Source organism: Melitaea cinxia, chromosome 4 (assembly GCF_905220565.1).
Source record: "Melitaea cinxia chromosome 4, ilMelCinx1.1, whole genome shotgun sequence".
NCBI classification, from domain to species: Eukaryota; Metazoa; Arthropoda; class Insecta; order Lepidoptera; family Nymphalidae; genus Melitaea; species Melitaea cinxia.
The window spans coordinates 92,841-119,114 of NC_059397.1; the positions used below are offsets into that span (position 1 = coordinate 92,841).

Genomic DNA, 26,274 nt, shown 5'->3' on the forward strand with positions numbered 1-26,274 from the left:
TTCGGACATTCACACTAACACACATAATAAAATAGATATTTCTTACTCACTAACTCGGTATCGGTCGACGGCGGCCTACAGAAGAACGTAACCTAGTACTCGTAAAATTTAACCTATCGTTAACTTTTTTGAAAATTCTGACAATAAATTAACACGAGTCCCTCCATTCGCAGACAACTAACGGAAAGCCTACTTAAAGATTACCTTTGTACTAGTCGGATTAAAATAATGAATAGCGAAGCTCCCGAACGGCCGGCACGCACGCGGTCGGAGGCCGTCGCTCACACGTAGTGGTGCGGCGACAGCATGGGCGCGTCGTCCGCGTCGTCGTCCAGGCCGGCGGCCGCCCAGTCGCGGGCGCGCGGCTGCAGCCCGCACAGGCCGCAGCCCAGGAAGTCCGCCAGGTTGTTGAGCGGGCCGCGCGAGAAGGGCGAGCGCCCGCCGCGCGCCTGGAAGTGCCGGTAGCGCCCGCGGTTCAGCTGCTCGTTGGTCGTCATGCCGAGGCACACCACGAGGTACAGCTGGCAGCACGCCAGCACCGTCACCCAGAACAGGTGGAAGGCGGCGTTCAGCGACACCCAGGCGAGCCAGGGGTCGCAGCTGGCCCACGCGAGCAGCGCGCCCGGCCCGCCCGCCGCGCCGCAGCGGGCCGCGAACGCGCGCGCCGCGCCCCACAGCATCCACGCGCACATCACCACCAGGCTCACCAGGAAACCGACGAAGTACCGGTGGTTCTCGGCGCCTGCGGACCGAGGGAGCCATCGGTCGGGGCGGGCTCCCCTCAAACCCCGGACGGGGACGAGGCGAGCCCGCCCCGACGCGAAAGCGAGACGTACCGATGCAGTTGGCGACCCAGGGGCAGTGGTGGTCGAACTTGGCCACGCAGCGGTTGCACACGGAGCAGTGCTTGGAGCGCAGCGGGCGCCGCAGCAGGCAGGCGGAGCAGAAGCGCGCCGGCTCGAAGCCGCCGCCGGCGCCGCCGCGCTCCGACAGCTCGATGATGGTCTGCGGACGGCGGCGGGTCAGTCGCTGGCGGGGCGGGCGGGGGCAGGGAGGGGGGGCGGTCGGTCACTCACGCGGAACTTGTCGGCGCGGCTGGCGGTGATGACGCCGGGGTCGCTGCGCCAGGAGCGCAGGAAGGTGTACCAGAGCGCCAGCGAGCTCAGCAGGAAGCCGGCCGTGGCGGCGCCGCTCACCACCGGCGCGATGAACGCCAGCCACGTGATGTAGAACCACACCTGCGGAGCGAGACGGTATCAAATGGTAAAAGCTTGTAACGCAAGGATTACAAACTGACAATATACGAGTACATTACGTCAGCGTATGCGCTTCGCGCTTTCTTTAGGCACGGTAAACGCTCAGGTGGTAGAGTTCTACCTTAGTCGCTAGATAGACGCTGAGAGGAAATATATTCTTGAGGTCGTCGTCAAAGAGAGCGTTAGTCAGGAAGTGGAGCAAGGCGTAGAAGCAGACGAGGAGGAAGGCCTTGAGCGGATACATCACGTCCATCTCCAGCACCAGGCCCGTGAGGTAGAACGCCAGGAATGGGATGCTCACCACGCACCACCAACGGAATTTCTGCAACCCACGATACGTTTATTTTAATGGTAGAATTTCAAACATTTCAAATTACAAAACACTGGAAATACTCTGACTTGTTTATTGCTCACTAGAATAGCAAAGAATACAAAAAAGTGTGTGTGTGCCTATGCACGTAAGAAGTTATACTTCATTGGCTAGCTAGCTTCAGGGCGTCGGTTTGTTTTCGTGACAACTTATATAATAATATAAGTCGTCACGAAATGTCCGATAACTTTTCCCTAACGCACCAAAAGACGTATAACTTCATAAAATTTAACGCACTACCTACTGAGGAAGAAACCGCGTATGCTCTGTTATTGTGTAAGAGCCACATACTAAGTGATCGCTGACCTTACTGGTCTGAAGCTAAATTTAAAGTGTGTATTATATTTATTCTTACTCTGTCGTAAGCCAATCGGCGAAAAATATTCTTCTTAGAAGATATCACAGCGTGTTCTTTTATTTTGTCGGAAACTTTAGAGCCGACCCATAGCGAGTCCGCGCTACTCTGCAGCATCGTGAGCGGCGTCACCCCGCGGAGGTTGGGCACGTCCAGGCTGGCGTTGCCCTGCGGACACAGGGGAGCGACTCAGTGCGGGGCGGAGGCGTGCGGAGTGGCGCAGTGGTGGCGCAGTGGCGCACTCACGTAGAGGATGAGCGTGGTGATGGCCGTGGTGTTGCGCGCCAGGATGGCCCAGTGCAGCGCCGTGTTGCCGTGCGAGCGGTCGACCGGGTTGGTGGCCGCGCCCAGCGTGAGCAGCAGGCGCGCGGGGTCGACGGCCGCCACCTTCCAGCAGGCCCACATGAGCGGCGTCATGCCGCCGGCGTCGGGCTCGTCGGGCGGCACGCCGCGCGCCACCAGGTAGGCCACGACGGCCGTGTGGCCGAACTGCGCCGCCAGGTGCAGGCAGGCGCAGCCCTCCGCGTCCCGCAGCGCGGGGTCGGCGCCGGCGCGCACCAGCAGCACCGTGGCCTCCAGGTGGCCCTGCCGCGTGGCCCAGTGTAGCGGCGTCGACTGCAGCTCGCCGCCGATGGCGTCCACCTTCGCGCCCTTCGACAGCAGGTACTCGATGATCTCCCGTCTTTAACGAATACTCACTCTGACTTACTTATTTTATAAAAATGCATGCTGATTTAAATTATCTAGGCAATGTTTGCAATTTTAAACTTTACAAGGTGCTAGAGAATCTAGACTAGATCCGCCTTAATTGTCAATTGCGGCCCGCAGATCAACGAATAATTCAACTCTTCAACTAAATATCTACACCGAATTAAAGGAAAAACATGAGTATGTTAAACTTTGGACGAAATGTGCAAAGCGGCAGCGTTTGTTAACTTTTACGCTTTCGGTTCGTATTCATATCGATATTTTGTATGTTACATTGTTGTCTTATGTTTACGCAAATTTCACTCATTACAATGAAACAACTTTTACTCGGATTTTATCGCGGTGTAAGTATCCGAAACGCCAGGCATTTCAAAAACATAAATAAACGGCGATAAAATCCGAAAAAGTCGTTTGTATGTTATATCTATGAGCTGTGATTGATCTGCTACCACTAGTGATACTTAGTGCTTGAATCATTCCCCTACACTTAAGTCTATCGCAGTCCACTGCTGGACATAAGCTTCCCCATGTTCATTCCCAATATTCCGGTTGTCTGTAATCCTCATCCAGCCTTTGATGGCGATTTCACGCAGATAGTCCAATGGGCCGCAGGACGCCTCATAATGATTTGGTATAGCACTCAGTCTTCACTCCAAAATTCGTCGGCTACAGCGATATACAGTGCGACACTCGAGACCGTCCCATTTCCACCTAAACTTGCGGATTCTACGAGCTATATACAGTTACTTTGTAATTGAATTGATATTGCAGTCCCTATTGGAAATACTTAGATGTCAACATTATATTTGAACATTGGCCGGAGGGTAGATTTCAACAAGTGGGCTCACTCCTTTCTAATTTGTTTATTAAGAGTGCCTCGCAACTATCGATAATCACTGCCAGTGTTAAATCTTTTAGCCCTATGATAGGTGTGGTTCTAATTCAAAACAAACAAACAAGCCTCTTATCCAATTTAGTTTAATCTTTCTTGTTCCGGTCACAGTGTTAGGGGTTGGCCATACCCAACGTCTTTGAGGCTCCTTTTTGAACAAGGAGCTCATCAAAAAAGCTCCTTCAACTTAAGGATGTTAAATATCATCTCTGCATCATCTGCCACCTATAATTTCTGCACCTCAATCTGTCGCGGTCATGTAGTACCACTTTTGTGTTGAAGTCTCCCTAAACAATGTTATAGAGGGCCAAGTAAAGCCATGTATGACTTTCGAAATATCTGTGTTCATAGCCTTGACTTTATTGTAAGAATAAAATAAAAGTATTACTGAAATATTAGTATTACTCGACCTCTCTTCGGATTTCAGATAAACACACCAAATTCGAAATGGAGCTAAGCTAGCTATATACGAGGGATCCTCTAGTTAATATTCTTCTTCTTCCTCGTTCATTAAATGATGAGGATCACGACCACGAATGATATCTCTCCATTGAAGAAGATCGTAAGCAGCATGTGTTGCACGATGCAAACTGCCTCCCACTGTATTCTTGAAGACATCAGAAAATTTTACTGGTGTCCTCCCTTTGGCTTGTTTCCCTTCAACTTGACTCAGTATTTATATATATAAGCTTCTCAAGACTATGCTTGGGAGACCGCATAATGTGCCCGAAGAAGGTAAGTACATGCTCCATACAGATAGATGAGAGCCGCTTTATCCTCGATCGAGACTTTAGAGACATGAAGTTTCCAACCTATACAAGAACATTGAGAACACAAGAGCTCGGTCCAGACGAACTTTGGCTTTGCCGTGGATACCACGTTTCCTCAACTCATTGAGTTTTTCATAAGTGTTAAGTGCATTCGAATGAAGTACAATTTGAGCTCTATATACAACCATAATCTTGGTCTTTGTATGGTTAATTTTAAGACCAAGCTTGGCACTTTCTACTTCAATTTTCTTTAGGAGAACTGCCATCTCCATCTACTTAATATGACTTAGATCAACATCGAGTGAGGTGGTGTCCAGCTGAAGAGTGAGTCCATTGCACTTAGTCAGGGGTACGGTTGGATGGCAGTCACTTGTTTGCTGGTAATTCCAAGCATCCACCGCTCCTACTATTACTGGTGCTACCCATAACACTATATCTATAAACATCATCAAGATCTACACATTGTTTTAAAAGAGTTTACTTTAAGAATTGCACAAATATAATTTCAATTCAAGATGGTCAGTGTGTTGGTCTATCAACTGTTTCATCCAAGTTTACCTTGCTATCAACTACTGAGAGATCAGGTCACATTTTGTACAAGTATTGCATGTAATATACTTAAAAATAATTGACATAAAAACATTCAACCAAACAATAAACACTGTCAAAAAATAATAATATTCATATTAAATATATGTATTTTGTTACATATATTTTTATGTCACCTATCTGGTTTATAATTGCTTAAAGTGTAAATATATACAAATATGTATACATAACATTTTTTAACAAAAATATTCACCTTCCTGGAAACCCTACATGTTAGTAAAATATTTCGTAAGTAAAAGTTTAATATAATTGAAAATATTTGGCGAGTTGATTCACTTTCTTTCACCTACCAAGCCCATATGTCTTAACGACGTACCTATTGTTGATAGCGGCCCAGTGTAGGAGTGTTACAGTTTCGTGGTCGGGTTGATTCACATCCCAGCCAGCCTCGACTAACTCTTTCACTCGAGCAAAGGCCCCGTACTGCGTTGCTTTAACAATATCGAAGCCACTGTAATCGCGCTCCAGAGGCGCCGGCGGGGGCTCGCGCGGCGGCGGCCCGTCGCCCTCGCGCTGCGGCTTGCCGCATTGTCCTGTAGCGGCGGCGCCGCACGTGCTGTCGTACATACTTATTACCGTTTACTCTTCAATGTTAACATAATTACTTAATTTTGAGTTACAGTCACTTGTAATCACGATACGACACAGTCAGTCTGATAAATTATTGATAACGAAAAGAAACTGCTGTCAAATGAGTAATATTGACATTTCTTATTTGGGTGCGTTCAAGGATAACTTATATTTACTTAGCGTAATGTTTGAATTTTTTAATGTGAAATGTGTATTATTATACACGATCAAAATATTGGAAAACAGGTCAGGACATTCCTATATAGGAACTAATTTTTTTCCTGAGCCGGCATTTAGGAAATATTAATTTGTGGTCGTTGCTGTATGTTACATCATGTGAGGCATGTCGATCACTGCGACTAACAAATAAATGCCTATTTTTTCGTATGTACATTATATTATCATGAATATACTGCGATGCAAAGGTCAGGATGTTGATCTCTTTAAATTTCTCTTTCAGAGATTCTTTACATCCCATTTTGTAAATATAACGGATAGCCCTTTTCTGCAGAATAAAAATGACATTAATATCAGCCGCAGCGCCCCATAGCAAAATGCCATAAGACATTAAACTATGGAAGTAGCTGAAGTAAACTAATCTAGCTGTATCGACATCTGTTACTAACCTTATTCTTTTAACCGCGTACGCTGCAGAACTCAGTATATCCGTTAATTGACAGATATACTGCAACTTTGAATCAATGGTGATTCCTAGATAAACGGTTGGGTTAACTAAGTTCTATTTATCACCATTGAGTTTTGGATGCATATCAATTTGTTTTACATTTGGAGCAGAAAATTTGATAGTGCTGTCTATTTCAGTAAGCAATGCTTATTGAGGAATAGTGTTTAGTTTACTGAACATTCTATGGATTTAATAAAAACAGAGGTAATAATTTCACTCAACATTGAGGTAAATTGTTTGGATTACAAGTTAAATAGTGAAAAATCACAGAAAAGTTAAAATCTGTGAAAAGTAACAGAAATTAAAAGTGGAAAGCTATAAAATAAATTACTTTATTCAATTTCGTTGAATATTATTGATAATACGATAAAATAAGTAATGAGAAAACTATTTTATATTTTTTTTTTTTTTTTGTTAGTGTTATAGACACTTGTATCGGCAGCGGACGATGTAGTAATAACGTTAAATTTTGTTGTTTTAAAAATATATGTCTCAACTTTAATTTAATTTTTTTCTCCCGGCCAAAGACCCAATATCCCGAAAAATTGTTTTTTTTTTTCTCCCGATAATAGGGTCTTTCGATCTGGCAGCCTTAGTCCTGCCCGTCGTTGTGGCGGGCGTGATTTCAACTATCGTTTCAAGGCCACGCACCGACTCCAATTAAGTGAGTAAATAACGATCCGTATCCGTATCCGCAGATATCCATTTTTTTTATGTCACTAGGTCGGCAAACAAGCGTACGGCTCACCTGATGGTAAGCGATTACCGTATCTTATAGACACCTGCAACACCAGAAGCATCGCAAGCGCGTTGCTGAACCAATCCCCAATCCCCCCAGGAGCTCTGGTCACCTTACTCACCAACAGGAACACAATACTGCTTGAAAACAGTATTATTTTGCTGTGATCTTCTGTAAGGTCGAGGTACTACCCCAGTCAGGCTGCTCCATATTTTGAGCAGGAAATTCCTGCTGTGCCCTACCTCAGTTAATTACATATTATTACCATTTTTGACGATCCGACACATCACTACTAATAACGTCCTTTAATTTAAATCATTTTTTACGAAATTGCTGTTTGCTTGATGCGGATGACATCTGTATTTCTGCCTATATGTATATACACAAAATAATCTTAATAAACTGAGTGTTAGATCGAATTTAATTGGGTTTGGTTTTCCTCATGACCTTCTCTTACATGTCGTCTCTCACTCAACCATAGACTGTGCCTTACAGCTTTTTGGTCCTTCGAGCCGGATGTGAACGAGCGACCTTAGGATATCAATATAAATTTAATCGAGATCTGACAAGTACTTTTTGGATTATCTGTAGTAATGCGTTGACTAGTTTTCGTCTCCCGTACCGACGTTGTATTATTCAAAGAGTAGGTATATAAAGGTACTACTTAGCTGTGCCTGCGGCTTCGCCCGCGTTGAAATTAGTGTGTCACAAAATTTTCCCAGCAAACTACCAGTGAAACTCTCATCAAAATCGGCTTAGCCGTTCCGTTAACCTTCCTCTTGCCAATGGTGGAGCCCTCTCTCCAATGATGAAACCGCATGAAAATCCGTTCAGTAGATTTTGAGCGAATCGATTACATACACTTTTGGGGCGTTTTATAATACACTAACTGTTGCCCGCGACTGCGTCCGCGTGGTTATGAAGATATGTATTACTATTAAGATGTTTAACGCAAATTATTTTTTTATTTCAGTCACTTGAAATGCTTATCAAACTGGGTAACTTTTAAAAAGGCACAATTTAGTATAACTTAATAGTTATTTTTATAAAACCTCTCTATACACCGCATTTTTAGTTTTATTTTCAAGCTGTACATGTTTCATACAAACTATCAACCCCAATTAAACCCACTTAGCGGTGTAATATCGTAAAATCTGTTCTCAGCGGACGTCTGCTATCTATAATCTACCTCCCTGCCAAATTTTATCTTTGTTCAACCTGGGTGGATAGACCATCCAGCGGTTTTGAGTTCTCGTGATGAGTGAGTCAGTGATCTTTCTCTTTTATATATATATAGATTACGATGCTTTATTTGGACACCTCCTCACCATCTATAGAGCATATATATTTTAAATTTCAAGTCTCTTACTTCAAAAACATAAGACTTTCATACAAACGTCCGACCCCCGTTTTATCCCCTTAGGGATCGATTTTCGTAAAATCAGTTCTTAGTGGATGTTTGCGCCCTATAAGGAACCTACCTGTCAAATTTCAAGTTTGTAGCTGTTATAGTTTCGGAGGTTTCGTGATGAGTGAGTCAACCTACCATCCCCCGTTTTAACTCCAAAAGAGAGTTGATTTCGAAAGATACATTATTTGGACACCTTTCTACCATCTATAGAGCATATATTTTAAATTTCAAGTCTTTTACTTCAAAAACATAGGACTTTCATACAAACTTCCAATGCCCGTTTTATCCCCTTAGGGGTCGATTTCCGTAAAATCAGTTCTTAGCGAATGTATACGCCCTATAAGGAACCTACCTGTCCAATTTCAAGTTTGTAGCTGTTATAGTTTCGGAGGTTTCGTGATGAGTGAGTCAACCTACTATCCCCCGCTTAAACTCCAAAAGAGAGTTGATTTCTAAAGATACATTATTTGAACACCTCACCATCTATACAGTATACATTTTAAATTTCAAGTCTCTTACTTTAAAAACATAGGACTTTCATACAAACTTCCAACCCCGTTTTAACCCCCTTAGGGGTCGAGTTTCGTAAAATCCGTTCTTAGCGGATGCCTACGTCTTATAAGGAGCCTACCTGCCAAATTTCAAGTTTGTAGGTGTTATAGTTTTGGAGATTCCGTGATGAGTGACCTTTCGCTTTTATATATAATATAGATTATAGATATGTATAGATATAGATTACTGGTCGATGCTATTGAAATCGGTTTATTTTCGTTTGTGAGCATACACAATGATCTGCCTTAATTAAGTATTCTCATTTTCATTGCATTTCAATTAAAAATGTCCGTTGAAGAACTGAAGTTGATTGCCTGATTTTAGTTGTTTTCATAATTCAAAAATAATTATTAAAATTATTTTAATTCAAAGTATTTGCGGGCATGTTTTGACTGGCAACTTGTTATCAATGTATTGGCCTATTCATAAATGTTTGTAGAAATTAGTTTGATTATACATGATGAATATAATGATTTTGCAGCGGGATTTTAGACTATTACTCACTCATCGTCATTTTAGCCTATCGTAGTCCACTGCTGGACATAGGCCTCCACAAGTTCGCGTCAAAAATGGCGTGAACTTATGTGTTTTGCCCATAGTCACCACGCTGGGTGCTGGTAGGCGGGTTGGTGATCGCAAGGCTGGCTTTGAAAACGCTGCATGCTTTTTCAAAGCCAGCATTCGGATGGTTATCCCACCACCAGTCGGCTTTTTAAGTTCCAAGGTGTACTTACGAGACCCACAGGAAGAGAGGGTTTTACCTTTAACTGAGGTAGGGCACAGCAGGAATTTCCTACTCAAAATATGGAGCAGCCCGACTGGGGTAGTACCTCGACCTTACAGAAGATCACAGCAAAATAATACTGTTTTCAAGCAGTATTGTGTTCCTGTTGGTGAGTAAGGTGACCAAAGCTCCTGGGGGGATTGGTGATTGGGTCGGCAACGCGCTTGCGATGCTTCTGGTGTTGCAGGCGTCTATAAGCTACGGTAATCGCTTACCATCAGGTGAGCCGTACGCTTGTTTGCCGACCTAGTGACATAAAAAAAAGAAGGGGTGGCTATATTCTTTACTGTGGTATATACACAGCAGTTAGGCTATTACTAAATGTAGGTAATGTGGACGGATTACATATATGTATTAACGTACGTGTGAGCTTTTACTGTAAATGTCTCCTCGTTATCTTTCTTTTTTGGTGTAACTTTACAAATTTCCTTGTTAAAACTGTAATATAAACTCTCCCGTGGAAAATTGGTTAATGTTTTGCTCATACAAAAGTTTGAACCCTGATAGTTCTAACATATCTCCCCTTTCACGAGGGGGTAGACAATGGCTGACGATGATATTGACAGTCTGTACTATTTAGATCCATAGGGTTAGCAAGTAGAAGTTTTGCTCATAACATACTCTGAGAATGAAAAGAACGTGGTCTATCTGGTTGTGTGACAGCGTCACTAGATTCACTGATACCGAGGTGAAAGTACCAACTACCACATCCAGCGATGCAGTTGGGTTAATTGATATTGTACGTCGCGAAGCCCCATGCGCAGTTAGTAAGCATTTCCTCAAGTTGCTCTATATATTGTTGGTAGGATTCCACCACAGAGCATGGAATCTCGCTTCGTTTGACATTAGGTATTGGTAAGGATCGACAGAGTTCACAAAAAACTTAAATTTCAAAATTAAAAAAAAAAACAATTGTAATGCAATAGGAATAGGGGCGTGAAATAAAGGATACGGTCAAATCAAAGACACTCGTAAAGCTTTCAGTTTATTAGTTAAACAAATATCACTTTTATTTACAACCAAAGCAATCACAAATTTATAAACTAATCGTAATCACCTAAAACTACTTAACAGATCGAAATATTTACAATAGAGTTAACAATCTTTAACTTATGAAACGTACACGCATCAACTTTTCGATTGAGTCGCGGAAGCGCGGAAGGCATCTGACGATTCTTAAGTACCCTACGTATCGCGGGGCTGCGGAGCGCGCGTCACGTGGATGTTAGCGGCTGAGGGGCGGCGGGGCGCGCGTCACGCGGAGGCCAGCGGCTGAGGGGCGGCGGGGCGCGCGTCACGCGGAGGCCAGCGGCTGAGGGGCGGCGGGGCGCGCGTCACGCGGAGGCCAGCGGCTGAGGGGCGGCGGGGCGCGCGTCACGCGGAGGCCAGCGGCTGAGGGGCGGCGGGGCGCGCGTCACGCGGAGGCCAGCGGCTGAGGGGCGGCGGGGCGCGCGTCACGCGGAGGCCAGCGGCTGAGGGGCGGCGGGGCGCGCGTCACGCGGAGGCCAGCGGCTGAGGGGCGGCGGGGCGCGCGTCACGCGGAGGCCAGCGGCTGAGGGGCGGCGGGGCGCGCGTCACGCGGAGGCCAGCGGCTGAGAGGCGGCGGGGCGCGCGTCACGCGGAGGCCAGCGGCTGAGGGGCGGGGCGCGCGTCACGCGGAGGCCAGCGGCTGAGAGGCGGCGGGGCGCGCGTCACGCGGAGGCCAGCGGCTGAGGGGCGGCGGGGCGCGCGTCACGCGGAAGCCAGCGGCTGAGGGGCGGCGGGGCGCGCGGACGCCAGCGGCTGAGGGGCGGCGGGGCGCGCGTCACGCGGACGCCAGCGGCTGAGGGGCGGCGGGGCGCGCGTCACGCGGACGCCAGCGGCTGAGGGGCGGCGGGGCGCGCGTCACGCGGAGGCCAGCGGCTGCGTCACGACGGGTGAGCGGCGGCGCGGCGACGCGTCGTCGTCCGCCGCGCCCCCCGCGCCCCCTCCGCCGCTGTGCGCCGGCTCCGACAACCGCAGCGCCACCTCCAGGTCGCGGAGAACCTGCGGCAGAGGGCTCGTCAGCGATCGACAGTTATCGGTAGTTATCGGTAGTACTCGTGCGACTGACACAACACTCAGAATTGATTCTCTTTGGTAAATTCATACAAACTATAAAATTTTCGTCAGGACTTTCGTTTCGTACTTTGTTATTCTGTAGTAATGGATATCCACCCATTGAGACTACCTGACCACGCATATTAAAATTAGCCTCATACATTAAAAGTATGTGAAAGGATCGTATAATTAAATACGTTTATTCCAAATAAAAAAGTACTAAAAACTATAAAACACCACAAGTAAACTACACTTTTAATATATCTATCACTGTAACTCGTCGTTTTCATTTTAAACTTTATAATATAAGAACCCAAGTAAGGTCGACCTTCCCTCATCTGCTTACAGGTTGAAGATTTTATCAGATCAAAAATTTTTTTTAATATAATAAAACTAACAGGGTTGCCATAAAAAAATCTATATATCTCTAATCTATCATCTATAATATATTAGAGACATATATAATAAATCTATATGTCTCTAATATATTTTTAATTCTTAAAAGTCAAATTATTTTATAAGTATAATATATAAGTAGTAGTTAATAGTTCATTGTGCTTTTATAATGTATGTTAACGTAATAATTGACAGAACTCTTCAGCCGCTAGTATGCCGCTAGCTAGAGCAGTCACTCGCTAAACAATCGTATTTCATTATTTTCCAGGTATAATCTACACGTAACTTTGATTCAAGAACAATGAATCAATTACCCGAAATACCAACATATTGCTGTAATGTGGAATCTTAGTTTAGGGACTGTTCCTCTGGGTCACACTGAATCTTCAAAACACAGTGAGGAAGCCTGCATTTAATTTATATATTTATAAAAACCAGACTGATATATTCCATGCGAAGCACTAGCGTCGTATAGTCACCTCGGTCTCCTTGTGGTCGAGCAGCGCGAAGCGGCGGTCGAGCGCCGTGAGGTGCGCGAAGGTGAGGTGCAGGTGCGCGTGCAGGCCCAGCAGCGCCAGCTGGCGGAAGTGCGCCGCGTACATATGCGCCACCACGTGGAACAGCAGGCGCACCACGCGCCGCACCACGCCGCCGAACTGCGCCGGGAACTCGTTCGCTGCGGACACACGCGCTCTGAGCGATACCGCACCACCACTTGCGACGTACTTGTCAAAACATGTAGTATTTGCAAAATTAACTGCCACACGACATGCTAAGAGCAAGTATTGAAAACTAACTGTGTCCGCGTTGAAGACCAATTATATCTTGTTGTTGCATCATATGTTGACTCTTGACCACAGATCGGTCAATTATTATCGAACACTTAGATGTTTCGACATACCGAAACAATATCGCACATGTCGAGATTGATAAATTAGGCCAAAGCCGTGCATTATACTTCAATGTGCCAAAAAAAAAACCAAGTGCGTCCACTAATGTGTTTTCGTTACCTAATGTTAAGCATCCAAATTATAATTTTATAATCAATAACGAGAGGCTTACTGTCAATGATACTAAAGTTTTCTTAGGGATACATCTGGGCTCAAAACTTCAGTGGAATTCCCATTTGTCATCCTTGAATGGTAGACTCATCTCCGCAGCATTCGCAGTTAGAAAAGTACAGTAACTGACCGACGTTGCAACTGCACGTTTAATATAGTTTAGCTATTTCCATAGTGTCATGTCTTACGGCCTGTTACTGTGGGGTAATGCTACAGATATTGATACTGTATTTATCTTGCAAAAAAGGGCTATTCGCGGCATTTACGAACTTGGAGCTCGAGTCTCCCTACGGGATGTTTATCGATATAGGCATCTATCACTGTTCTCTCGCTTCTTTCAAAACCAAAATTTTAATAAATATAACTTGTTAAGTAATCTTAGTTTTTGAGTTCAAATTTATATATGTATATTGCATTCCATCCACTTCTGTTCTGCTTACTGTATTATGTTGCTATATATCGTGCACATTAAGGGTTTCAACCTGGACATTGTGTTATGTATAAACTATGTCTGTATCTTTTAATGGCTGTAACCTGTTCTGTACGTAATTAAATAAATCGACGGGCCCCAAGAACAAAATCTTATGGAAAAATAAGATGAAATCTGTTTTACTATTGATTCGTATTAAACATGCAAAAAGCTACATGGCAATATTTTTTATTTATTTATTGGTCTTTTATTTTTCTAAATACTCAAGCGAACATCATCTTATCTACAATGTACTGCAGCGAACAAACATGTATTCACATATACGAGCTTGTTCTTTACACCCTGAAACCGCGCGTGCCGCGACCCATCGTCATTTACGTGTTTGTACTCGGCAAAGTCGAACATTTTAGCAAGACATCAAGAATTCCTCGAGAATTCGGTTTAATATCATAATTTCAGGTTTCGTGAGTAATAAGTGATTGTAACGATGTCTAGTGCATCTAGAAAGAGAGAATATTTAATTTAGACCTTTTTTGGATAAAATTAGTGACGATCCAACTCCTTGTAGCAACGAGGACGAAGAAATCTCTAAACAAGGTAAGTAATAGATATTTTTTTTTCATTAAGGTAATTAAAAAAATAGTTACTGGTGTTACTTTATAAATCTAGAAGCTAATTTACCAAAATTATTTAAAACGCGTATCTTTTGGTCGTTTGTTAATTTACAATGTTGTTCTACAGAAATCTATAACCCATGTAATTGTTCCTTAATAACCAACATATTTCATTTACCTATATTTTATAGACACTAAAATACTTAATTGTGGTGTATTTAATTTTACCCCAGTAGTTTCACATAAGTTTTTATTCGACAAAAATCAGCTTAAAGCCATTCATCGCTTAAGCACATACGATCTTGTTGTACGAAGTTGTACCCAAAAAATGTTGCTGTATCTAAATAAACGATTTTGTTTGTCGTATAAGTTTTAACATGCGAGCATGTTCTACTCAAAAGTATCTAATTTAACCTCTTTTTAAGAAAAAATATATAACTAGAATGTAAATCAATAGTTTTTAAATATAATACCACACAAATTAAATACATTTTTATTTTCATTTTGATAGAATCTGCCGGTCAACGTAACACCAACACGTCTCTTTTGCCGCCAGCGGCTCAGAATATCGACATCGATATGGCAGAAATTTGGCATGATGTTTTTGATTAAAAGGTTCACACAAATGTATTAGGCTATCAAAAGGAAGTTAACACCGATATTTTTCAGGCCAACTGCGAGCATCTTGATTCACCACCTCCTCATTTAGTACAAACCTCACATCCTGACGAAGTGCTTACACCATTAAATATAGAAATAACCTCTAGTTTCAATAACTCACCAGCTGTTTACATTGAAGAATTTGAGAATTTGAAGAATCGTATATATATATATATGTTGCAGTCAAAACTCTTAACCAGTCAAAAGCACTATTGACTAGCAAAATCAGTCAGAAGTACTTTTGACCGTTTGCTTTAGTTAATAATACCTTTGACTAAAATAACAGTTAAAAGTACTTTTGCCCAATGGAGCTGGTTAAAAGTACTTTTGACTAAATGATTCCTTCAAAAGTGGTTTTGACTGGTTGTATCAGTCAAAACTCTTAAAAAGTTAAGGTGGTCGATAAAAATAACGACAAACGCACATATAAACTTTTATATTACTCATTATTAGTGGAGAACGTGCTGATATTAGAACAAAAATGAGTGACTACGAAAAGAAAGAAGGCTTTTTGCAAAGAATTTTAGCGATGGAAGATATGAAAGATAGTCATTTCAATGTGATGACAAAAGAAAAATTTGAAAAGTTTGCAATGGATGTGGAAGACGCGAAATTTAATGAAAAGGAAACACCATTACAGTACAGTAGACTACAACGCTTTAACACATTGAAGTTTGTGGTATAAAAAAATTAGTTACAAACACAGAACCTGTCAAATATTTTTGCCGGCTGAGGAAATCTACGACATTATTGATGCTGCTCATATTTCTATAGGGCATGGTGGTCGCGATAGACTTAAGAATGAAACGGCAAAAAAGTACGCTAATGTTACAAAAGAAATGATTAATATATATTTATCAATGTGCGAAGTATCCCAAAGGAAAAAAAGCAAGAAAAGGATGGGTCAGGTTTAGAAACCGATCCTGCACACTGAAATGAACTGCCGCTGCCAAGTCGATCTGATTGACATGCAGTCGCAAGAAGATCGCGGGCATAAATTTATTATGGTTTATCAGGATCATTTCACTAAATTTATTCACATCTAACGAGTTAATAGTGCTTTTGACTGACGCTTTTTTGCAGTTAAAACTACTTTTGACGGAGAGCGTCAGTCAAAAGTATTTTTGACCGCGAATTTGCAGTCAAAAGTACTAATAACCAATAATTTTCAGTCAAAACCACTTTTGACCAACTTGTCCAGTCAAAAGTACTTTTGACTGATTTCGCTAGTCAATAGTACTTTTGACTGGTTAAGAGTTCTGACTGCAACATATATATATGGTGCAGAAATTCTAGTGTATATATATATATATATATATATATATATACACACACATATGGTTTTAGCTACTCCAATGCCTTCCCCAGTATACAGTAGTAATGTACACATAAAATGTAATGACCCTTTTTGTCCCGATCATACTAGTTGGGTTAATTCAATTCGATTGCTAAACATTAGTGCATCTAACTTAATACCAGAAATGACGCGATAGCAAAGATCAAAGAAACGCTTGGTACATAAGCAAGACTGGTCTGACGTGAAAAGAAAAAGTTTGCTTGGAAAGAGCTATGTATCAAAGCGAGGTAAATTTGTTGGTGAAAAAATAATGGGAAAGCCCTGTAGTTGTAGGAATAAGTGTGTGGATAAAATAACAAAAGAACAAAGACTTGAATGCTTCAATAAACAGCCACGCGTCAATATCGCGAAATTGTAAATAAAAACTATAGAACTAGGCGCCAAAGAATTTCGTTTCTGGTCAGATAGTTTTGCTGGCCAAAATCGGAATAGATTTGACTTTTTTTCATATTTGTATGCAGCCAAAAAGTACAAGGCATCAATCACAGATCGATTTCTTGAAAAGGGACATACACAGAACAAGGGAGACAGTGTGCATGCCCTTATAGAGCGGTCCTCTTCTTCAAAAACTATTTACACACTAGATGAATGGCGTTTACTTGTAAGATGGGCAAAAACAAAAGGAGAATCGTATGTAGTAAAAAATATAACACATGAAAATTTTCTTAATTTTAAGGTTCACGTAAATGACAAATTGTGGAACAAGAATTTTAGACAACAGAAAATATTGTGGACTAAGATTAAGGAAGTTTTCGTTGATAAATCGGAACCGAATAAACTGTATTATAAGTGTGATTTCAACCAAAGAATATAGACACCCCCTCTCTTCCCGTGAGTGTCGTAAGAGGCGACTAAGGGATAACAAGGTTCCAGTACCACCTTGGAACTTAGAAGTTGACCGATGGCGGGATAACCATCTAACCGCTGGCTTTGAAACACACAGGCCGAAGACGGGCAGCAGCGTCATAGGTGCGACAAAGCCAGGCCTGCGGTCACCAACCCGCCTGCCCAGCGTGGTGACTATGGGCAACACACATGAGTTCACGTATTTTTGGCGCGAACTTGTGGAGGCCTATGTCCAGCAGTGGATTGCAATAGGCTGGAATGATGATGGAATGATGAAACCAAGAAACTTATGAATGCTTAATTGTTCGCAGCGATACAAGAAACTCAGGTAATATTTTACCTGTATTAGAAGTATGCTTATTCGTCACCTCTCAAGCTAACAAAAACTAAATATAAAAATTTACTGAGCATGTGTGATTCTGGTGTCATAAATTCATGCAATGCAGTATTCTTTAAATCTTTACCATATTATACTTCTGATTGCAATGATGAAAGAAACAATATATATGACGATGAATCTTAACCATAATATTGATTTATGTAATAATGATAGAAAGCTTGAGACTGATTGAATTTTAATTTGCTGTGATTAAAAAAACTAATATAAAATATAAAAACGAAGTAGAAAGTTTAGGACTTAACTAGTAATCGTAATTGAAACTGTGATTTTAAATAAGTAATCTCCTGAATGGATCAAGAAATAAGAGTAATTGTTTATTTTTTGTTAAAGTTTATTTTCTTTTATATTTTATGATGATTTATCTAGTAATAATGAGAGAATTTTTAACACCTATTTGACGTTTGTTTTGTAACGAAGATCCCACTGTGCTACTTTTATATTATTAAAGCTTTGATTAATAAAAATCAATGTGTTTTCTTTAATATAAATGTGCACATACTATTATATTGTCGACTAAATTATCTGAGAAAAACATCATATGTTCACATGGGTTATTATTTTTTTATTCAATTTCCTAAAACAAAATCGTATATTTCGATAAGTGCTAGGTAGTTCCGAAGAACAAATCCCTATAATATTATAAGAATTAATTTTAGCCTAAAATAAAAGTTAAAGTCTTTCTAAACATGTAGAAATAAATAAACAAAGTTCCTGATTAGCTTTTACAATGATTTTCCAAACATCATCTTTATTTGCGTAAGTAGTAAATGATTGTATTTCAGCAGAACTTCTAAGCTACGTACTGTAATTTGGTAATTTTGCAGATACGATTTTGTTCTTCGGGCCCGTCAAAATAAATAAATAAATAAATAAAAGGTTGACATATTAACAATTGCGTCGCAATATAATTATTTATAACAATATTCTGTATATTCACCAGAATATTCATTGTTTTGAAATAAATAGTAATAATCGCAGTGTAAATACGAGAAGGAATAACAAAATTGTAACTCCAAGTTTCCGACTACGCCAAGTAAACATCTCCTTTCTAGGTTATGATATTCGCATGTATATTAAAATCCCACAAACACTTTTTGAATTGTCTCAACATAAATTTAGTTTTTATAAAAAAATAATAATAGATAAAGCTTATTATTCGGTGCAGGATTACATAGTTGATAAAGATGGGTGGACTTAGTGGCGCTGTATTTTATGCAAAATGTTACTAATTTTGTACTAAAACACAGTTTATATATTATTTTTCAAAAGAGTGACTGCGGAGTTTCTTGCCGATTCTTCTCTGCAGAATCTACATTCCGAATTTAGATAATGGCTTTACTTTTACAAAAAAAAAACAAAAATTTTTTTTTAGTTTTAATTTGTAAATTGACGATTCGAAAGTGCTCTTGGGGCCTATTTGAATAAAGCTGTTTTTGATTTTGATTTTTTATATTTTACCGTTCTTACAATCGGATGCGTTCATCAACATTAAAACATTTTACACGTAACATTTAAGAAATTTAATAAACATTTTGAAGCCATATTGCTTTATAATTTACCATTTTAACATTGAACATTTCACCAAGGCGCAGACACCCTACAATCGCCTACCGCCACTTACCGTACTTAGTAGGAAAAATGGTCTCGTCGTTGACCGTCTTCTGTGTGTAGGTCATGACGTAGTCGACGTACTGCGGCGCGGCGACGCGCGACTTCTTGCCGCGCTCGTCGTACCACGCGTACGTGCGGCCGCCCGGGCCCGTCATGTCGGCGCACGACGCCGCCGTGCAGAACTCCGACACCGTGCCGTACAGCAGGTTCACGTGGTCGAAAAGCGCCAGCGCTGCAAACGAATTACACTTCATGTTAAGCACGCCTAAAATATGCAATCGAACATAAAACGTAAAACGTAAACATATTTCAATCATTTTTTTATTTATTTAAATTGGTCAATATTCCAAAACAGCATGTGTACGCTGGTCGGTCTTCTATAAGAATATATTGCTGGTGGTCGATACTTAGGGTTAAGCTGCTACTAACAATTATAAACATGATACCTTTTCTTACATTTATTTATACTCCAAAGTGTTTCGAACAAAATTTATCAGACACTTACTAAGGTCTAAGAAAGAGTTAATTCTTTTCAAACCAAGTCTAATACAATAAATATTTTAATTATACCCCATTACAATTTTGAATATTGTTGTGAAATTGTGCAAAAGTGAACTTGGTCTAGTGTTGAGGATTACCTCCCGAATACACGTAGATACACGCTCATGATGATGATCGTAGGTAGGCGCTCGGTTATACTCAGCGAACATTACTAATACAGGCCCATCAAGAATTTCTTTAACCTATTCCAATACGTTACGCATTTAATTTACATTAACAAAAATGTGTATAAGTTTATTTAAAAAATTTAATGTGATAAATTGGGTTTTTTGGCATTATTGAGGGACTAATTACTTATAAATTAAAAGATTTTTTGGTTTTTGTGTTTGCTGTTTATGCTTATTTTTAACTTTAGCTACATCTATTTTTAACTATACTCATCTGTATTTCGATTCGTAGATATCATATTTTTAATAATACTAGTGTTACGTCTCTTTTTGTGCATGTTGTGACAACTTAAATAAAATGTTGCGCATTTAAGCTCAATTGTAGTATAGATTTTATGTGAAAATTGTAATGTAGCAATTACTGTTTGTCCAAATAAAATTAGTAAAAATAAAAATAAAAATAAATAAAATAATAGTTTAGATCGCATTGGGCTAGTTTGAATCTAGAGTAAACTTTACTTTTCCGCGTTAAAATATACAAAATCGTCAACCATAAAGACAAATTACTCTTATTTTTGGTAGTGAATGATGTTTTAATGGATGCGTTTAAACATATCGGGATACATGAAATTATAATAAATACACAGCAATTAAATTACTAATATTTATAAAAATACAATAACTAGTAACGTAGGTATATTTTTATTCTTCGTTCATTCTCTTAACAATTATTTCGTTTCGTCGAATTGCTGTTCTTCATTGCTAGGCGTTTCGCTATTAGCGTATTTCGTGTGACGTAGGGCTGCGTAAGCAACCATTGGTGGGGTTCGCGGTGTAGATTAGGCTCTGCACTATATAAGCGCTGGTGCTGTGCAGCTTCTTCCTTTTCCTTTGTCTTCAGCCTCAGTCAGGTTCAGGGTGCGATTTTGTTGGGTGAGTTGTTGTAATATTAAACACTTTTATTTAATTTTAATTACTAAATTACTTTTGTTTTAATTGCGAATATGTTTGTAGATTGTGTGTGTTAGATTAATTTTATTTGCTCCAAAGTTTATTGTTTTATTAAATTAAATTATTGTAAAATTTTAGGATGTGCTCGTCTTTGTGGGCCTTTTCCGTGTCAACCCAGAGACGTTGGGGGTTGACTACGGAAGGGCTCACTTTTGTGGTGTGACTTTCTAGGGTCCTTGGCGTGGCGGACACCGTTGCGGTGCCGTTGTTGCCGGTGATACCACGTGGCAGGATTTTGTGGGTTAGCTGTTAGGACCCCAACATCTACGATAAAGAACTGCTCAACCTTTTCGATACTTCTTGTGGCTCGTGCTGTGCTGGAGCACGGATAAGCATCGGGATTCTTCCCTCTGGCCGAGCAAAAATTTTTTTAACCTCGACTGACATCGTGATGGAGATGGTGTGGTGAAGTTTGGACAACTGAACTCGAGAGACTGGCGGGTGATCATCCAGGGAGTTTCTGCGGAGCCACGTGTCACGGAGACTCGCTATGATAAGTGACCACAGTTAACCTCCACCCACGTGTCGGAAATAATTCGAACCCGTGTAGTTTAAATTAAAGCTTAAAATTGTGTTTCCTTGTATTAAATTACTTTCTACATTAGTCTGATTTAATTTTGTTCTCCAATCCAATCTGATCACTAACTTTTTTTAAAAATATATATTTACCTCTGTGATTTAGTTCGTCGCGTTAAAAAAGAATTAATATTCTCTTGTTCTATGCTCTTTTAATTTAATTACATGTACATATATTTATTACATATTTTTTTTAACGCGCGACAAACTATCGTAGCCCTGTCTTCAAATGTCTGGCAATACACCATCTTGCTCCTTCGAAAATGTCCAACTTTTGGACAACTCGTCAATGGCTAAAAGTACATACTACTATAATATTGTACTAGATGATGAATTAGTTCTTGAGGTAAACACGTAAAATGACGTTCAAGACCAATAGTTTCTTTAATTTAAAAAAAATGACTACTGCCAATTATTTAAGCCTTAATACAGTTACAAGAATTTTTGACAGACGATTGGTTCCTATCATCATGGGTTTATTGCGAGTGTTCGCAACTGGATCTTGTTTACACGTTTATTTTAGGCGCGATAATGCGCGCCTCGAGCCGCGCGCCCACTGGCGGCAGTGACGAGGGCGGAGGAACGAGCCGCGCGCCCACGCGTCAAGCTCGTTTGACATCGCGTTTACACACGAGACGTGTTTATTCTGCCCTGTTGTTACAGTCATTCTAAGTGCTATCGAATTTTAGCAGAAACTTAATCAATTAAGAAAGGAACTCCTGTATTTTTCCTATAAAATAGTCAGTATTATTATTTTACTTACTTTATTACACCGTTTTCATATTAAAGTAATAAACCTACGGACAGGATAAATATATAGTAGTATACTGACTGTGCGACGCGAGCCACTCGTTGTAGTCGAGGCCATCGGGCAGGTCGACGAGCTGGCGCATGTCCAGCTCGGGCAGCTTGCGCTCCAGCAGCGCCTCCTGCAGGTACAGCTTGGGATCGCCAGCGCCCTCACCTTCGCGCTCCTTGCGCCGCGCCTTCCTGGAATACCATCACGAACAAATATTAGCAACACTGTCAAATATAACCTGAACTAGAAATATGATGATATTAATTGTCAATTGTAATAGTAATTAAATTAAGATAAAAAGCTTAAACTAGCGGTATACGAAAGAATTAAACAGATAAAAATAAATAAACAATACGTCAGCACAAAACACACTGCACGACAGCGCCGAATGTCGTCTCCTTAAAACTAATCACTTTTAAATTAATTTCAAATATGTATAACCATATTCCAATCGCTGATTCGTTGACAACTACGTGGGAGCGGAGTGTCGTGTGTGACGTCATTTCTGCTCAAATCAATATTCGTTAAACATTCATCCGTTAATTTTGTATTTGAAAGTCAAATGTATTATTAAGATTGAAGCGATTAAAATATACCTAGGTAAAAAAAATAAACGTTTTAAGCATTTTAAAACAGAATAAGCACTTGTTAATAATCGTACGATTTTTAGTTAAAAAAGTGTAGTAACGTAACTGTCAGTACAAAAAATCGTTCGCGATGTTTATCCAAAAATAAAAGACATTCGTAAATTAAAAATTTTAAACTTGTCATAAAAAACAACTGATATACACAGACTATTAAGACCAGACCTCAAATAAGAAGAGAGAAGTGACCGCAATTACGTGTCAGGCAAACTATTAACAGTCAAATAGTTCTTAATCAACCTCAGTCGACCGTTACATGCGACAGATTGGCAAAGTCAATAAAGCGGGGGTTAGGGTCCCGCAGTCTCTTAAAGAGAATAATCCGCCAAAATGTACAATGTATAGCAACATAATACGGTATCGTTATTTGATACTTAGTTTAAAGTTGACGAGAAGACGAAAAATGTAATAATCGTCAACTCAAGTACCTAATAAGAAGTATGATCAAAACATGGTTTACTCCTTTATACAATCCCGATTGTGGTACGTGATACGTGCACTTTTCCATTTAAATAATTGAATTAAAGTGTTCTAATAATGAGTGTGAGCTAGATACGTAAATTATGTTGTAATATGATAAGTGCAAGACGTAACTTTTTAAGTCAATCACGAATAAGAGGGTATCACCAGACTCGTCATAATTACAGAATAGTGTAAAGTCAAGGTCTCACATACTTTAATCGTTACATTTTATAAATTTTCATTTCAAAATACCCCTGAGCTCAAGCTCAATCAAAATAAAAATAACAAAATACTATATTCAAACAGACTTCAAAAGCACCTTTAATCATTATATTATAAGCAGAATTAATTCTTGTTAAACGCAAAGTCACCGCCGATTCGGAATATAGATTCTGCCAAAGAACTCTGCAATTACTTAAAAAAAAAAACGTGTTGTGATGTTGCTCTTTATAAATATCGCATTGCACTTGCACACTAGCCGACACAAAGATAGCGAGGATTAAAGTAAAAAGTAAGTAATATCCCGAGAATTTTGTTTATCTGGTATAATCCAAAGCCAAGTTATGAGGGTTCAAAAAAACGACGAAGCACTTCGAGAAAAGATAGGTAGTGCTTTTCGTTTTTTTTTTCTTTGGCTCGTCTTGGCGGGGGCACTACCGTGCCCCCAGATACAGATAATATTTAATGTTCTTATTACACGAGAGTCTTCCCCTCGTAGTAATCAATACCATAACAAGCTACACGCGATGATGTACTACACAATCTAAGCGTTTAGAACACATGCGAGATAAGCTCTATTGTATTAATCAACAAAAGTGCAGTATCATAAAGTTTCTGAATCCCAACTAACCGAGCCGTAAAATGTCATTCATTACGTAGCTGACGGCTACGACCACGCAGAGTAGGAATATCCTCTACGATAAATAGTAAGTAAACAGGATAATTGAATTTGTTTGATGATTTTTGTTGTTTTTCTTTTGGCAGCAGGGAGCGCTGCTAGATGAGCACGTGAACGCTACGTTTTAATTATTGCAACACAATGAAGTGAAATATTTTACAACAAAAGTACTTAAAGTTTAGTAACCGTTGTTGTCCTTCGATCGATTAAATTTAATGATAGATCGAAACACATTTATCGCGAGCGATGTTCGTATCCGTGTCTCCCGAGGATTACGAACGATTGTACTCTTTGTGTTTGTTACTTATGTTTGCTGTTGTTTCATTTGTAGTGAATGTAAACAAAAGTTAATCCAAGTTCCTAAATACTAACTTCCACAGTAGACTGTTGATAAAAACGGAAAGCCAAGACACAAAAATCTCAAAACAGCGAGCCATAACCCCGCGCATGGACCTGAGCGACTCGGTCACACTTCAAAGTTTTACTAAGCATTAGCTCGCGGTGGCAGGAAGTCGACAAAACTTTGACAATTTCCATAACGAAGGTCACGCTCTCAAGAAACGTCACAGAGACCGAGTCGGTGGAGGTGGACATGCGGAAGCCGTCGCCGGGATAGGGCAACGTAGACTCGATTCGATTACGTCGCTGCGAAACTGACACTGTCGTGATCGCAATATTAATCCGTCAGCATGACGGAGCGGTCGCTGCGGCGATATCACTGAACTAACTTTGAACGACAAATATACAAATTATAGTATAAATATTCACGCGAGTCAATTCCATTGACAAATACTATCACAAGATGCAAAATAAACACTTGCACGTTCTTATTCATTCGCATTTTTAGACGAAGTAACACATGTAATATGTGTACGTTTTGTCACGCGTGTACCGAGAGTGACGCGGGTGCTGCTAGCTTGGGGCTCACCTGAACGGCACGGCCGAGTACAGGTACGACGGCAGCGAAAATAGCACGCCCAGAACCACCGCGTGACACATCCCGGGAACTACTGCTCGCTAGCAGAAGACTCACGCGCGGCGACTGCGCCCTGCGCCCCGCGCCCCGCCCCGCCGCGCCACGCCACGCTGACCATTATTAAACTTGTCTCTCTTACTCACACCCGCGCACACGCGCTTATCGCCCACGATAAATTATTTATATTTTAATACGTTTCATATGATAATTTAGTTAAATAATTGTTTGCTAGCAAACGAAAAAAACCGACTTCAATTACATCGATAAGTAATACAACGTAAGTAGACGAAAAAAAAAATTAACAAACACACTAGTTACCACTACAATTTTTGAAGCTTCCCCTCGTACCACCACTGGTACCATCCTTGGGATATCTCCTTTTCAACCAAAAAATAATCAGCGGTCATCAAAATCGGTTTATAAACGGCATATATGCGGTCGCATTGCGAAACCTCATCCCTTTTAGTAAGTCGGTTAATAAAATGTAATATGTGCATGTAATATGTAATATGTGCATTGGGCAGCACATCGCAAAATTTGAGACAATCGTAAAACCAGAGTGAAGTGTTTAAAAAAGTCCATCTAGCAATTGTAAACAAAAGTTATATTTGACGACGTCAATGATGATAAATCTAATACAGTTTTCGGTTATGTGACATCTGAAGCCGGCGCGGTGACCTGGAGGACAGGAGCGAGTGAGGCACGAGCGTTAACCCCGCGTGCTGGACGGTGGCGGCGCGGGCGCGGTGCCAGGCCGCCGCCCGCAGCTGCGCGCTCAATGTATTTTCCTTTTACTGTTCTAGGTTTTTCAAAGAAGCAATTGAAATGTCTATATGAAAAAAAAGCAGCTTATTTCATAGTACCTAATTGTTATACTTTTATTTAATTGCTAAATAAAACATTTCTTACATGTTATTTATTTTTTGATTTCCTAAGAATTTTCGTCACTATCATAAAATAGATAATGCTGTCGAGTTGTTAGTATGGTTTACTCACGAGTAAATGTTTTTACCGTTCAATTGATTTTTTTTTTTAAACAATGAGTACCTAAAGAATAAAGGAAAAAGAAATGATGTTATAGGGTT

General features: G+C 40.6%; 2 protein-coding genes across 2 annotated transcripts; both read right to left on the reverse strand.

Moving 5' to 3' along the window:
* Window positions 1-281: 281 nt before the first annotated feature.
* Window positions 282-5,527, reverse strand: LOC123670052 (palmitoyltransferase Hip14). Its single transcript, XM_045603562.1, has 7 exons — window positions 5,277-5,527; window positions 2,228-2,663; window positions 1,982-2,149; window positions 1,378-1,578; window positions 1,077-1,238; window positions 837-1,005; window positions 282-742 (listed from the first exon to the last, which is right to left on the reverse strand). The coding sequence occupies exons 1-7, from the start codon at window positions 5,525-5,527 to the stop codon at window positions 282-284; spliced, it is 1,848 nt and encodes a 615-aa protein (XP_045459518.1).
* A 6,058-nt stretch (window positions 5,528-11,585) lies between these two features.
* On the reverse strand, window positions 11,586-25,250 carry LOC123670054 (MOB kinase activator-like 2). The gene is made up of 5 exons (XM_045603563.1): window positions 25,142-25,250; window positions 22,243-22,400; window positions 19,166-19,387; window positions 12,656-12,852; window positions 11,586-11,726 (listed from the first exon to the last, which is right to left on the reverse strand). Exons 1-5 carry the CDS (start codon window positions 25,210-25,212, stop codon window positions 11,586-11,588), a joined length of 789 nt encoding a protein of 262 aa, XP_045459519.1. The 5' UTR covers window positions 25,213-25,250.
* Window positions 25,251-26,274: the final 1,024 nt, after the last annotated feature.

Bases quoted from the DNA above. Each gene is read 5' to 3' on its own strand.
- LOC123670052 (XM_045603562.1), bottom strand. From the start codon at position 5,527: ATGTACGACAGCACGTGCGGCGCCGCCGCTACAGGACAATGCGGCAAG. The intron at 1,579-1,981 runs GTAAGAATAAAT...CGTGGGTTGCAG, and splicing joins GCCGATTGGCTTACGACAGA to AAATTCCGTTGGTGGTGCGT. The intron at 1,239-1,377 runs GTAGAACTCTAC...CTCGCTCCGCAG, and splicing joins GCGTCTATCTAGCGACTAAG to GTGTGGTTCTACATCACGTG.
- LOC123670054 (XM_045603563.1), bottom strand. From the start codon at position 25,212: ATGTGTCACGCGGTGGTTCTGGGCGTGCTATTTTCGCTGCCGTCGTAC. The intron at 22,401-25,141 runs GTGAGCCCCAAG...ATGGTATTCCAG, and splicing joins TACTCGGCCGTGCCGTTCAG to GAAGGCGCGGCGCAAGGAGC. The intron at 12,853-19,165 runs GTAAGTGGCGGT...GTGTGTCCGCAG, and splicing joins CATTTTTCCTACTAAGTACG to CGAACGAGTTCCCGGCGCAG.